General features: G+C 34.8%; 1 protein-coding gene across 2 annotated transcripts in view; it reads left to right on the top strand.

Moving 5' to 3' along the window:
* The window catches only part of FAR1 (fatty acyl-CoA reductase 1), a 67655-nt gene that overhangs the window by 36289 nt on the left and 16847 nt on the right, over positions 1-14519 (top strand). For both annotated transcript variants that reach the window (XM_059407985.1, XM_059407980.1), the window contains exons 3-8: positions 1889-2064; positions 8780-8959; positions 11478-11655; positions 12741-12785; positions 12935-13053; positions 14206-14273. In XM_059407985.1, the coding sequence (XP_059263968.1) occupies positions 1889-2064; positions 8780-8959; positions 11478-11655; positions 12741-12785; positions 12935-13053; positions 14206-14273 (766 nt within the window). The remainder of the gene's footprint in view (positions 1-1888; positions 2065-8779; positions 8960-11477; positions 11656-12740; positions 12786-12934; positions 13054-14205; positions 14274-14519) is intronic.

Genomic DNA, 14519 nt, shown 5'->3' with positions numbered 1-14519 from the left:
TCTGGACCAAGGGTGCTCATCACTGCTGCTATCTGGGTGATCTTCTCTTCCCAGGGGTCCCTGTATATGATTAGTAAAATCCATGTATAGTCTGGCTCTTCTCTTTCCTGAACTCCAGACCTGCAGACGCAGTTGCTTCTACTAGACCTGTGTTCTGGGTGTCCCACAGACCCTTTACACCCAACATTCAAAAACTGAACTTGTGTCTCCATAACTGTACTTTGTTCTCTTCCCAGGTCTTCCACTTAATTAGTTTATTCACTTAAAGTAATGTTTAAGTGAAAATTTACCATGTTTACATCTTGCCAGGCACTCAGCTAATTGGGACCTTAGTGCTGAACAAAATAGATGTGATCCCTGTCCTTGTGGAGTTCACATTTCCTTATCCCTCATATTTAGTCACTGGCTAAGTCTTATTGAATTATTTTAACTCCCCAAATGTTAATTGTCTGTCACGTCTAGGTAGTTACGTATGCTGCTTTCTCTGCCTGGAACACTGTCGTTCTATTTTATAATTTCTGGTCCTTCCCCAGCTGGGTGGGTTTTTCCTCCTGTACAGTCTCATAACACTATAATATTACCCCTATTTTATTACCTTTAACATAGTATTTTAATTGTGTTTACGTGTCTGGCTTTTCCTGTCAGATTCTAAATAGACTGCGGGAGAGATTGTTGGTTTGTTTTCTCAGTGTCTAGGAGGTGCCTGGCTCATCTGAAATGCTTTGTAGATGCTTGATAACTAATACAAGAGCACATAAATGTTGAAATCACTAAATAACAGTAGTGGAAGGGAACAGTTATATACATTAAGGGAGTGAAAGTGAGCACTATATATGCTGTATTGATTTTCTTCCCAGATTGAGAATCTCTGCTCAAACTACAAATATGAACTTTAAATGAAGTAGAGACTCAAAGTATAATAGAGCAGTGATCTGGAGGTAGCATCTGTATTTCTTTATAAAATCTGAGATGAAAAATTAAATTTGACTCACAGTTGAATGTGCCTTTACCCTATAATCACCTTAGGATCTAACTGTTTCTTTAGTTGATTTATTTCTTCTAGTATTCTTTTTTTTTTTTTAAAGATTTTATTTATTTATTTGACAGAGAGAAATCACAAGTAGATGGAGAGGCAGGCAGAGAGAGGGAGAGAGGGAAGCAGGCTCCCTGCTGAGCAGAGAGCCCGATGCGGGACTCGATCCCAGGACCCTGAGATCATGACCTGAGCCGAAGGCAGTGGCTTAACCCACTGAGCCACCCAGGCGCCCCTTCTTCTAGTATTCTTAAGGAATATTGTATATATGATATTTCTCAAGTTTGTCCAGATTCTAATCTGCATATTTGCTTACCAACCTTTGTTTTCTTCAACATACTTACTTTTCTTCCCTTCTAAAAATGTTGTAGGTTTTACAGATTTAATATAGATCATGAATCATGGCATTTTACTGTAATCTACTGTAACAGAATAAAACCAAAATAAAATGAAGTGATAAATTAAGATCTGGATTTTAGAAATCTGAATGATCATTTTAAACATTGTCCGGATGTCAAAAACAAAAAAAACAAAAAAAACATTGTCCTGATGTGTATACTGCTTAAATCTATTCTGCGGGACAGTACAATATAATCTAGTCAGCAAAGGCATGGGCAATTCAAATTTAATTGCAAACTACCAACCAGCTCTGTGTCTCTGAGTCCTCATCTGTAAAATGGGGATAATAATGTGGGTTTCATGGGGTATTTTCTTTACATAATGGAAGCAGTTAGGAATAGAAGTTTTAGGATTAACATAGTTGGAAGTTTTCAGAATAGCAATCCTTGGTGGGGTGCTGGTGGGCTTTATAGAAAGTTGAAAAATACTGCCCTAACATTTTATCCCCTTGGATAGCTCTTTGACAGATTGAGAGATGAAAATCCAGAATTTAGAGAGAAGGTTATAGCGATCAACAGTGAACTCACCCAACCAAAACTGGCTCTTAGTGAAGAAGATAAAGAGATCATCATAGATTCTATCAATATTATATTCCACTGTGCAGCTACAGTAAGGTTTAATGAAAATTTAAGGTAAGTAAACATATGTATATGACATTTGAGCTTCAGCATCGTTTAAAAAATTTGAATTCTTTTTAGTGAAATCGTTCTGAAAGTGATATAAAACTGTTTGCTGGCCCTATGTTAATTGTGACTTTCAGTGTCCTAAAGAGTGTTAAGAGAATTTTCTTCTTGTTACCAGTTTAGAAACATTGGGCAACTAGTCTCTATATTAGAAGAAGTTGCCTTGAATTTAACTGTAAGGCAGGGAAGTATGGAGTAGGAGAAAGAAATTTTCCTTTAGTAGGTATGTTGGTCTTAACAGCTAAATAGTGTTTGTTTCCTAAATAGTGTTTGTTTCCTCTTTGTTTCAGAAGCCTATATCTCAGTGGCTTTATTTTTTTATTCTGCGCATATCCATCTGAAAATTAGAAAAAAAGAACTCAGGTTTTGCAGAGTAAGGTAAAATGGCTTATAAATTTAAGTCATACCTTCTTTTTTTTTAAAACATGGTAGCATTATTAGGGATAGGCATTAGTGGACAGAAGTTTAATTAGAAAAATAATTTAAAAAAAGAAAAATAATTTGGACTTCTGTCAGGATGCCTGTTTCAAGAAAAAATTAACATTGTACATGTTGACGGTTTTAAAAAAATCTCACAGATCTGCATTTTAAATAATGGTTCTTAATTTAGAGGATTCTTTTTGATGATATGTTCAAAAATACTGTTTTTTAATGTTTATCTAATTGTATAGACTTATGCCAGTTAAAATAGGACAGACTTTTTTAGGATTTAAAATTACTTGAAGCCCTTCTTAAAATGTTTTTAAATTAAATTTTGTTTATAAAGAGTTTTTAGGGGTGCTTTGGTGGCTCAGTGGATTAAAACCTCTGCCTTCGGATCATTTCACGATCCGAGAGTCCTGGGATCGAGCCCCACCGCCCCGCATCAGTCTGTCTGCTCCGCAGGGAGCCTGCTTCTTCTTGGGCTCTCTCTCTCTCTGCCTGCCTCTTTGCCTGCTTGTGATCTCTGCCTGTCAAATAAACAAATAAAATCTTAAAAATAAAAAAAGAGAGAGTTTTTAGATTATTTCCTGTAAAGTCTTTAATGTAGAAGTATAAATCTTTTTTTTTTTTTTTAAAGATTTTATTTATTTATTTGACAGAGATCACAAGTAGGCAGAGATCACAAGTAGGCAGAGAGGCAGGCAGAGAGAGAGGAGGAAGCAGGCTCCCCGCTGAGCAGAGAGCCCGATGCGGGACTCGATCCCAGGACCCTGAGATCATGACCTGAGCCGAAGGCAGCGGCTTAACCCACTGAGCCACCCAGGCGCCCTAGAAGTATAAATCTTAATTGACATTTTATAATGTGACAGTTCAGCACCAAAGCATTACAGTAAGTTTTGCCTATGTCCCAGGTGAGGGCACTGTGATAGTCACTTACATTTCTTTAATAGTACTTTATAGTTTTCAGGGTAAATTTTTTCATTCATTATTTTATGCCATGCTAAGGTTACCACTGTAATATTGTGGGCAAGTCCATTTTATACTTGAAGAAGTTGATACAGCACTGTGTCCTGGATAGGACATAAGTCTTGGAATTATATACCTTAGCTCTAACTTTGAGTTTATTGTTTATTATCTGGTGATAATTATTTATTTACTTTCTAGTTGTTTTAATACAGCCATTATGTATTCATGATTCAAGAGTGACAAAAGAATCTCAGTAGAGCTATAGTAATATTTCACTTTCACAAAAGGTATGTGTACATATATGTGTATTTATATACATTTTTGATACTTGCCACTTACTGTCCTTGGACAGTATGATAACAGGTAGGTTTTTAGTATTAAATCATAATCTAACATAGTTCCCTCCATAGTTCTAGCTTTCATTGTTTTTCATAACCAAAAGAAAATTCACACAGCCTTATGAAACTGTTTTAAAGAAAAAAAGGTATATATTTAAAAAAGGTATAAATTTATATATATATATTTATATATAATTGTGGTATAATCCCCATTAACTTAAAGGGGGAAGTTGATTTGCAAACAGAACATTAGGATGAAACTCCTCAAAGGAACCTTTACGGAGAACGAACAAAGTACAGTCCTTTCAGGGAATCTTATCTCTTTTTTCCCCTTAGAGTAAGCAAGTCTACCATTGAGGAAAGGGTAATCTTTTCATTATTCTTTCATCTTTACTATAGATCTCATAGTGCAAGGAGGATATATAGAGGAATAATAAAATTTATTGCCTTGTTAAGGCATCTATATTTACTGACCTAATCTTAGTCATTACATTGAAATTACTATTTTCTTTGAAGCAGTTTTAATGTATATTAATGTATAAGCGTTGATATTGCAACATTAGATTTGGGCCAGACATTTTAAAATAGTGTAGGTTGGTGTATAATAACTGCTTAAAAACACTCTTCATAGTCATTTTTAACTTTAGCACCACAAATAAAAAATGGCACAGAGACTTTATTGCCAAGGCAAAAAATAATCCAGATTTTACTCCCAACATTATAACCCAATATTTTGGAAGAAGCCAAGAAAAATTGTACACAGATTCTTTTCGCAAAGTCCTTATAGTCTAAAAAGGGAAATAGATTTGCTTAAATAATTGTAAAGTAGGATAGAAAGTAAGGGGTCACTGAAGAGCATACATTAATTTCTGTGAGAATTGAGAGGTGGTAGAGCTCATTGATTTTCAGATCTGATGGTTTATAAATCTTGAGGTGGGAAAAAGTGGGTCGATTAGGAATTGTAAAGTAATACTGACAAAAGATGAGAGAGTGATATTGAGAATAATGAAGGGAACTTCTTAGTTGATTCTGGGGTCTGGTGTTTCTAAGGTAATAAAGAAAGTAAAGGTAGGACAGTGGAGTTGAGAATAAAGGAGTGTCAAGAAACTAGAGACCATGATGAGGACAGAAAACAGGCTTACAGGGAGAAATGGAAGGGCAGATGGTATGGTCTGGGGGAAATTCTTAGTATGAGATTTCAGAGATGCAGCAATTTAAATGTGAGAACATGCAAATATGAACATATGCATATGGGAGTAGGTATTTTGAAAGGCCTGGAAGTAAAGATGGATGATGAGAAAGGAATTAAGAAGCTATTAAGTCTAAAGGGCACCAACTATCCCACTTCAGAATGCATTATATGATTCTTAGGGATTTCTGGAAAGTGTGTTAAAAATGCAGAATTTTAGACTCTATTTGCAAAATTCAGAATCTCTGGTTTGGGATAATACCCAGGAATCTTTATCTGTAATGAGACTCCTGAGTATGATTTTAAATTATAGATGTCTGGGTCCCCTACCATAAGATTGATTAATTGGTCCCTAGATGTCTGTATCTATGTCTTCATGGAATTTAAAAAAAAAAAATTTTAGCAATACTGATGAGATCTCATCTAGGAAGTATTTTCTTTGAAGTGGGGAAGGGGAAAGAGATATCAAAATGGTTTGGGGAACTTATTTAAAATATGATTTTTCAGGGGCACCTGGTTGGCTCAATCGGTAGAGCATCTGATTCTTGATCTTGGGGTCATGAGTTTGAGCTGCATACTGAGGGTAGAGGTTACATAAAAAAAAATAAAATCTTAAATATGAATATATATGTTCATATATATAATTTAATATATAAAACTATATAAATAAATATATACGTAATATATATAGTTTTCCAGGCTTCAATTCAGATATTACAAAGTGTCTGAGGATGAGGTCCAGCAATCTACATTTTTAATAAGCTCTCAGGTGTTCATCATGCCAAGCTGAGATCTCTGGTTTAAAGTCTTACAAGTATTACCAACACAGATTTTGAACCATCCAGGATATATATCTGCACAAGGCAGATGAAGAAGATTTACTGGCAGTTCAAATAGAGTTCTTTCTTATTTATTTATTTATTTATTTTTGAAGTGACTTCTATGTCTACATTAATGACGGACCATAATTAACAAAGATGTGTTCATTTTGCCCCTCTTCCAAAAGCTAATGTTATTTGAGATGATTTATGGCTCCATATAATCAAACGATGGGAATATTATTATTTTTTGGCTTTCTGATCTAACATGTCAGGGTCTCAGCCTAAAGTTCGTTGGAGTAGAAATTGAATGGTGGTAAAACAGAGTGAGATTATTAGCCTTGCAGAGATACTGAGAGTTACTTATATAGGTATGTAATGTGCTTTCAGGTTTGTGCTCTCAGGTACAGGGGTAGCAGACAAGGTACAGGAATGTTCTCTCTGAAATTATTCCTTATTTTCAGTGACCCAGAAATTCTGTCACTGTCCTCAGGAACCTGTAACAGAATATCCTTTGTGTACTGCTCCCAAAACATTACTCTCCCTTGCTTCATTGTTTTACAAATGCAAAAGAAAATAGCATATTGCCTTACAGTCTAGTGGACTGTATCCTCTCTGTGACATGTCTTTTTTGCTGAATTTCCATTTGAGCAGATTTTCCCCCCTTAGTTAAGATAAAGAAGCAAAAAGATACATTTGTGATCTAAGACCTCAAACCAATTACTTCATTAAAAAAAAAAATACCTTCCAGTATGTTTTCATGAACCCTTGGATACTATTAAATTAAAGGAAAAAATAATGCACAGGACTTTTTCTCTCTTAAATTATTTCTTGTTCTTGGTGACCCAGAACTTGTTGTCCTGTCCTCAGGAACCTGTAACAGAATATTTTCTGTATAGTTCTTCTCACAACAGTACCCTCCCCATCTCCATTGTTTTCCAAATGTGAATAGATATCAAAGGACTGCTTTATAGTCAAGTGGACCAGATTCTATCAGTGACATATCCTGGCCTTTTAAAAGAATAGTTGGATTTTTTCTTCTTAAATACTGAAAATGTAAGAACTTGGGGAAGTTCTTAAAAACTATTATAATTTTAAAAACATTCCCTCGTGGTCTGTCTTTGAACATACATTGTTTTACATAAAATGTAAAGAAAGAGCTTCTGATTTTACTTAGGGAAACAATTTCCACATTTCTAATTCTTTTCATGGTTAAAATTTTTGTGATGTGATGGTATTCCACTATGTTGATACATCATAATATGTGTATAATATTCACTAGGTATAGCAAATTTAGGAAATTTTCATTTCTTTCTTTGAAAAATTACAGTTAGACCAAGTTTTTCCTTTGAGTTAATTTCAGTAGGTTAACTAGATTAGTAATTATATCATTTCTGTACTTCCCGGTACTTTGTGTTAATCTCTTTTTTTTTAAAGATTATTTATTTATTTATTTATTTATTTGACAGACAGAGATCACAAGTAGGCAGAGAAGCAGGCAGAGAGAGAGAGAGAGAGAGGGAAGCAGGCTCCCTGCTGAGCAGAGAGCCCGACGCGGGGCTAGATCCCAGGACCCTGAGATCATGACCTGAGCCGAAGGCAGCGGCTTAACCCACTGAGCCACCCAGGCGCCCCTGTTAATCTCTTTTGAATCAGTTATATCAATGTGGTCACCAACAATGTATGACTTGGCCAGTTTTATTACAGTATTATTGGGGTTGAGTATAACAACCTTTTTTTCGTTCAAATAACAAGTAAAAACTACCCACCAGCTCATTACCATTAGTTATATTTACTGAATGCCTGTTTTAGTGCCTGTTTAGGAATGAGTAATGCTAAATATTTGCAAGCTATTTATTTCATTTAATTTTATACAAATCCTAGTAGGTAGACTGTTCCCATTTATAGGTGAGGAAATTGAGGCCTGAGTGCTTGACTAACTATATAAGGTCCCTGAGTGCTAGCTCATGAGGAGCCCAAGTCAGAATTTGAACCCAGGTCTTATTCCAGAGTCTTGTTCTTAATCCTGCTTTACTTTACAATATATATATTTTTAAAATATTCATGCAGATTTCCCATGTTTTCATACTTACCATATAATTATTTTAAATGACTCTATTCTTTCGTTATGATAAAATATCTGCTATGTTAAAGTTTATTCATTTCATTCATAGTAAACATTTATGTTCTCTAGGCTTTTGCTATTACTGGATGAGGCTTCATTATTTTTCTGCATATATATTTTTGCATTTGTGAAATTATTTACTTTGGATAAATTTCAATGAGAGAATACTATATAGATCATTTTTGTGTCTTGCATGTGCCTCTTGTGACAAAATATACCCATTTTATTATAATACACCTTTGAAATTGTAAGCTGGTCTTTAAAAAGTATTTGGATTAATTGCTACACAGGGAAATAGACATATTATTACTTGATTATATGTTAATATGACTTAATGTTTCTGAGTTTTCTTTGACTGTTTTACCTTTATTAGTGACTCTGCCTTAGCATTTTAAAATTACTTCACCATCCTGATTACTTATTTGTAATTCCATATCATGAAACAGTGTGTTTTTAAAAACCAAGAGAAGTGTAACAGGACTTCAAAATGTATGTATAAAATCCAAAGACTGAAGTTACTTGTGTTTATTTCTGGGTAATTTAAAAATTTTAATTTTTTAAAAAATCCTAGTGTGAGGCTTCTTTTATAAAATCGGAATATCTTTCTTTTTAACCTCAACTGATAGAATAGATGTACTTTATAGTGAAATAAGATACAAGACCAGACCTAAGGGATCAGTTGTAAAGAAACAAAAAAGTCTCTGTCTACTGGAAATAAAAATATTTTAGCAGGTGAAATAAATGACTTTCTAAGTTTTCACTGGGAAAGCTTCCTAATTTTTCATTGTCACTTTTTCTTTTATAGAGATGCTGTTCAGTTAAATGTGATTGCTACACGCCAGCTTATTCTCCTTGCACAACAAATGAAGAATCTGGAAGTATTCATGCATGTATCAACAGCATATGCCTACTGCAATCGAAAGCATATTGATGAAGTAGTCTACCCGCCTCCTGTGGATCCCAAGAAGCTGATTGATTCTTTAGAGTATGTTTGTTTTAAATTGATACATATTTGATTTGATCCCCAAACCTTGGACCCATGTTTATCTATTTGTGTGTATTTCTTGGTCTATTTCAGTTTCTCTCTCTTTCTCTCTCTCTCTCTCTACCTATGCGTATCTTTACATTTATCTCTTCCTTATTCAACCAATTATTACATATCTACTATGTTCTTACTGTGCAGATTTATTTCTGATGAGATCGGGCGCGTTCAGGGTGGTATGGCCGTAGACCAGATTTATTTCTGAATGACTGTTGCTGAAGTCAGGGTGGATCTTTCACATTTGACCAGGTGTGAAGGTTGGAGGAAGGTCTCTGAACAACCCATCCATGATATTAGGGCCTCTGTTTTTCAGGGAGTTAATCTAGCAACTATAAGAAGTGCCTGATACCCATGGAGACTAATGACTTGGCTGTTCAATGGCAAGGTTCTAATTGATTCTTTTTTCCCCTAAGTGGAGAGTATCTGTGTAGAGGCCTTAAATTATTAGATGGTCCAGTCCCATTCCTTTAAATGACACTCCTAGTGTTGTTGTTTATTATCTTTCTAAGGATTAGGATCATATCAGCAATTATTTGAGAAATACTTGTGAATATTTGATAGATATGGCATAAGTGAAGTCAGCAGGGTCAAGATTTCATTTACTTCGGGCTGCACTTTCTCATCAAGTGAACCAAACAAATAGGATCAGAGCAAAAACAAAAAGAAAGGTCTTTTCTTCTTTAGTGGACTAGAGTTATGGAAAATTCTTGGTCCATCATATCTGAACATACTCATTAATCAACTCCAATAACAGCCCTGTGGACTTTGTCCTTTTGTTCTTCTCTGTTTCCCTTAGGTTTCCTTTCTTCTTAGAGATACTATCTACTTTCAGCTCTGTCTACTGTCCCTGCTTTCTCAAATTATTTTTTTCCTAAGGATGCTAGAGAGTGTTCATTGTTTTCCCAAGTTTTTTCCTAGAATAAGCACATATAAGTTTTTTTCTTTAAGGCTTTCCTGCTGATCAGTCTGAGGAAGAAGACAGGTTATAAGAAAATAAGTAAGAATAGGAGTTTACCAAGACATTCTTACAGTTCCCTGTTTCTGTTTTCTGACTCCATTTCTCAGATGGTCCCAAATACTTACCTCCTTGTCCCCGCAGGTCAGTAGTCAGAAGCGTTTACTATCTCAGGGAAAAGTTGAATGCAGAAACTAAAGAATCTTTTTACTTTTTCTCTTTTTAGTGGTTGGTATATCTAAACATCTAAGTTGCTGAGAAAGCACTTGTAATTCTGTATTTCTTTTCTTTGCGCACAAAGAAATCTAGCTAATAGATCATTTTAGGGCAGCTCATAGATTGGCTCTGTAAACTCACTCCCAGTGATGAGGCTTCCTGGCTAACATCTCTCCTTGGTTTAGCCAGTTCATACTTTATGCTATTGTTCTAGTGCAGCAACTGTTCCATTTTTTAAGACTCATTTCCACTGTGGAATTTTTCCCAAGTTGAGTAGCAACCTCCCTTCAGTTTCCCTAGATTCTTTTTCTTCCACACACAAAAAGTACTTCTACACACAGAAGGAAACTTATCTTGATAATCTGTTTTATGCTTCCTCGTCAGTTAGTATGGGTAGTTTTAGAGTGTGACATTATACTGAATGTACAACTCTGTATATAACATTATAGACAAGAAGAATATCTGAAAATAGGTACATAACATAGTGGAATTGGAAATGTAGAATTGGAAAGATCATGGATATCACCTAGCATATCACCCTCCTTTTACAGATGATCAGAGTAGAGCTTTTCTTCAGAGACACTGCGAGAATTAGAGGAATTTTGTGACTACATAGTAGGTTGCTAATTGAATTTTTATAGCATGGTTCAGTGCATTTTATCATTTACCTTAGTATTTGTTAGTCTTGCTGGTGAGAACATAACAGTTTTAAGGGCTTTACATGAACTACTTAGATCCTTAGACCTTTTATATTAATTATAAATGTGTGTTCATTGCAAGAAATTAACATATGGTGCTGTTTTGGTGGTTGTATGGTGGATCTGTAATTCCTAATCTGAAACCTTTGCGGCCAGATATATTTTGGAATTTCTCTGGACGTCAGTAAGGAAATGTAATCTATGTACTCTGTAATATGAAGTAACTTCAGCTAGATCCGGGATAGCACCCCTGATCAAAAGCATATGAAGTATATGAATATTTACCCTAAGTGGTACTTTTTAAAAGGCCATAAATCAGTTCAGATCAGTTATTACCACCACCATATTATTTATGAAAGAACTCTGTTGGCTTTCAGAGCTTTTCGGATATAGAAATTACATATAAGAGCTGTGGACTTGTAGTTGATGTTTAATGAAAGTAAGATTCAATTCCCCCTTTTTTTTTTTAAAGTAAAAGTTGTCAAATCATTTGAGTCAGCAACAGATATGTTGTATATGCAACGTTAAGTGGTTCTGATTTTATAGTAAAACATCTGAAAATATTTTTGCATGCAATTTCTTTGCTAACCAGGTGGATGGATGATGGCCTAGTAAATGATATCACACCAAAGTTGATAGGAGACAGACCTAACACATACATATACACAAAAGCATTGGCAGAATATGTTGTACAGCAAGAAGGAGCAAAGCTAAATGTGGCGATTGTAAGGCCATCGATTGTTGGTGCCAGTTGGAAAGAACCTTTTCCAGTAAGTTGTGAGAAATCTTTGTGAATAATGGAATTGAGAATTTTAAGTCTTATCTTTGTATAAAAAGAGTTTGTTGTTTAAAAAGAGCAGTTGTTTGAGCAGGTGTTATTTACTGTACCTGGCTTACTATGGCAAAATTGTTCTCATTCATAGAAAGAGACACTTATTGGTACTTTTTTGTAATATGATGCTGTGTATATAGAAATACAGATAAACATTTAAAAAATCTTAACTGATAATTAAATGAAAGGCTGCCATGTTGTCTGGAGTCAAAGTAGACCTTGCATTTTATGTTTTCTCTTTAACTGGCAAGATATTGGACTCTGACACATCAGCATTTGTTTTTAAAATTATTTACTTGGGTTTTTTTTTTTTTTAATTTTGCACCATAGTTTCCCTTGTGGAGATGAAAGAAATAGAGATAAGATTATTCAGGAACTGACTTTATTTTGTTTGTTTTGGGGTACCAAAAAGAGGCAAGCCTTCCAAGCCTTCCCTGTAAAGATCATAAGCTTAGAAAAGCATAAGAGATTTCTATGATAATTTGCTATAGAAAAGCAGGCTATTAATGGTATTGGTGAATCCCTGGAATAAGAGAAAATAGATAAAAACTAAGAGATAAATTGATGTACAAAACACCTAGGTCTCTGTAATGATAGTAAGTAAGAGCATCTCTTTTGTTGTTTTGACAGTGTTGTCTTTTCCTCTGTTTTATTCAGTAATTTTGAGGAGGATTTCCCATTTTCGCCTAATCTCAGGATGCTGCTTCAGTAAATAGAACAAAATCAAAGTTGAGTAGGTGTAATTTAGCTAAAATATTTGACAGATATAAAATCCTTTTTATTGAATTCTCTTTGTAGTGAGTTAATGGAAGAGTAGATAACCCTTTGAAAATGACTTAATTTCACCATTTGCAGTATCAGGAGAACACTGCTTCTGTTATAGAAGGAGAGAAATACTCTGATCTGAATGCTGTCTTTTTTAGTTTTTAGAAGACAACTAAGTATATACATGGGGTTATATATTTCAAATAATAAATCTCTATAGTATTTCTAAGCTCCCCCTATTTTTAATTTTTGTATTAGGGATGGATTGATAACTTTAATGGACCAAGTGGTCTCTTTATTGCGGTAAGTAAAACTTATGACTTACTTAACATTCTGCATATTTTTCTGTTTTCTGTGTGCGTGCGTGCGTGTGTGTGTGTGTGTGTATGTATGTATGTATGGATGCTCTCTGGCTTATAAATCTTAAGGTGTTGTTTTTAATTTCAACAAAGGCAGGGAAAGGAATTCTTCGAACAATGCGTGCCTCCAACAATGCCCTTGCAGATCTTGTTCCTGTAGATGTAGTTGTCAACACGAGTCTTGCGGCAGCCTGGTATTCCGGAGTTAATAGGTATATGAGGTGACAATGTCGCTTGTTAAATACATAGTAACTGTGAAGGGAAAACGGAGTTAATGGCTAATGTTATTAGTCCCTCAGTACTGGTAATTTCCATATCAGTAGGTACAGGTATTATCACTTCCAGGTATTATCAGTTGCAGGAATTGATTTAATCATAGGGAGTATTATAGCAAGTAGTCCCATCAGTTGTCATTAAGAATTAACATTAATTTCCATATACTATCTTTAGGATAGACAAGTTCATTTGGGATTAAGAATGAGAAAAACCCAAAACCCTGCGAACCCCCCAGGGCTTTTACAATCCAAAGTAAAACTTGGTATAGTCATATAAAAACCTGAAATTCTCAGAGAATGGCTTACATATATCAAACATGGCATACTAGAGCAACTTTAAAGTTTATCTATTTATTTGTTTGTTTGTTTGAGAGACAGAGAGCCCACAAGCAGGGAGGAGGGGCCGGGGGGGGGCGGGAGGAAACCCCCCCATTGAGCAGGGAGCCTGATATGGGGCTTGATCCCAGGACCCTGGGATCATGACCTGAGCTGAAGGTAGACACGTAGCTGACTGAGCCACCCATTTGCCCCACTAGAGCAAATTTAAGTAACTCAGGTCTCTTTAAAAGGGAGTAGTATCATTTACAGGTAACTCTTAAATTTTAAGCTTTTCAACATTTTTTTCTCTAGTCCATAAACTGCCCTTATTTTTTAAATCAGAATTTTATATCCTAAAAAAGGAGGGATATGATCATACGAGTATATTGTTTCTGGTAAAAGGGAACTCAGTCCGTAAGTTTTAAACTAAAACCTCTGGGAATGCGAAGGAGATAGGAAGAGCTGAGGTTGTTTGTCATTTTTGTTTTCCTTACATTTAAAAACAGATACTGCTGCTATTATAAGGAAGAAAAATATGAGAAGAGAAAAATACTGAATTATTTTATAATAATTTTTTTGGTGGGGGGAAGGGTGGTTGTAAATAGTCCTTCAGACACAAAGATTAATTGTTTAAGGATGGTTTTTGAAATAATCAGTGTAGAAAAGGTACCCATTATCCTTATTTCTTCCTATTTGAATATTATATAAGATTCAGATTGGGTAAGTTTGGCCTCTTTTTATGTTTCATTGCTTTGATCTTTGTCTTTGCAGACCAAGAAACATCATGGTGTATAATTGCACAACAGGCAGCACTAATCCTTTCCACTGGGGTGAAGTTGGTATGATTTTACCTGTGTTTTTGAATGTTAGAGTAAATCTTTATTTAAAATATTCGCTGAGTTTTTATGTTAGAATATACCCACAAAGCATTAAAAAGCCACTGAGTTACCAATTTATTTTTATTTTAATTGCCATGTTAGAGTATCTATACCTATACTGCTTTGTGGTCCTTAGTAGTGTTCCATAAATTAAAAAATATCCTGCAGTATATTCCCTCCTTGGCCCACCCTTTTCTGACTGTTACT

The sequence above is a fragment of the Mustela nigripes genome, chromosome 1 (assembly GCF_022355385.1).
Source record: "Mustela nigripes isolate SB6536 chromosome 1, MUSNIG.SB6536, whole genome shotgun sequence".
Lineage (NCBI taxonomy): Eukaryota > Metazoa > Chordata > Mammalia > Carnivora > Mustelidae > Mustela > Mustela nigripes.
Note: the sequence above shows the minus strand (reverse complement) of the source record. Positions and strands in the feature narration are given on the sequence as shown.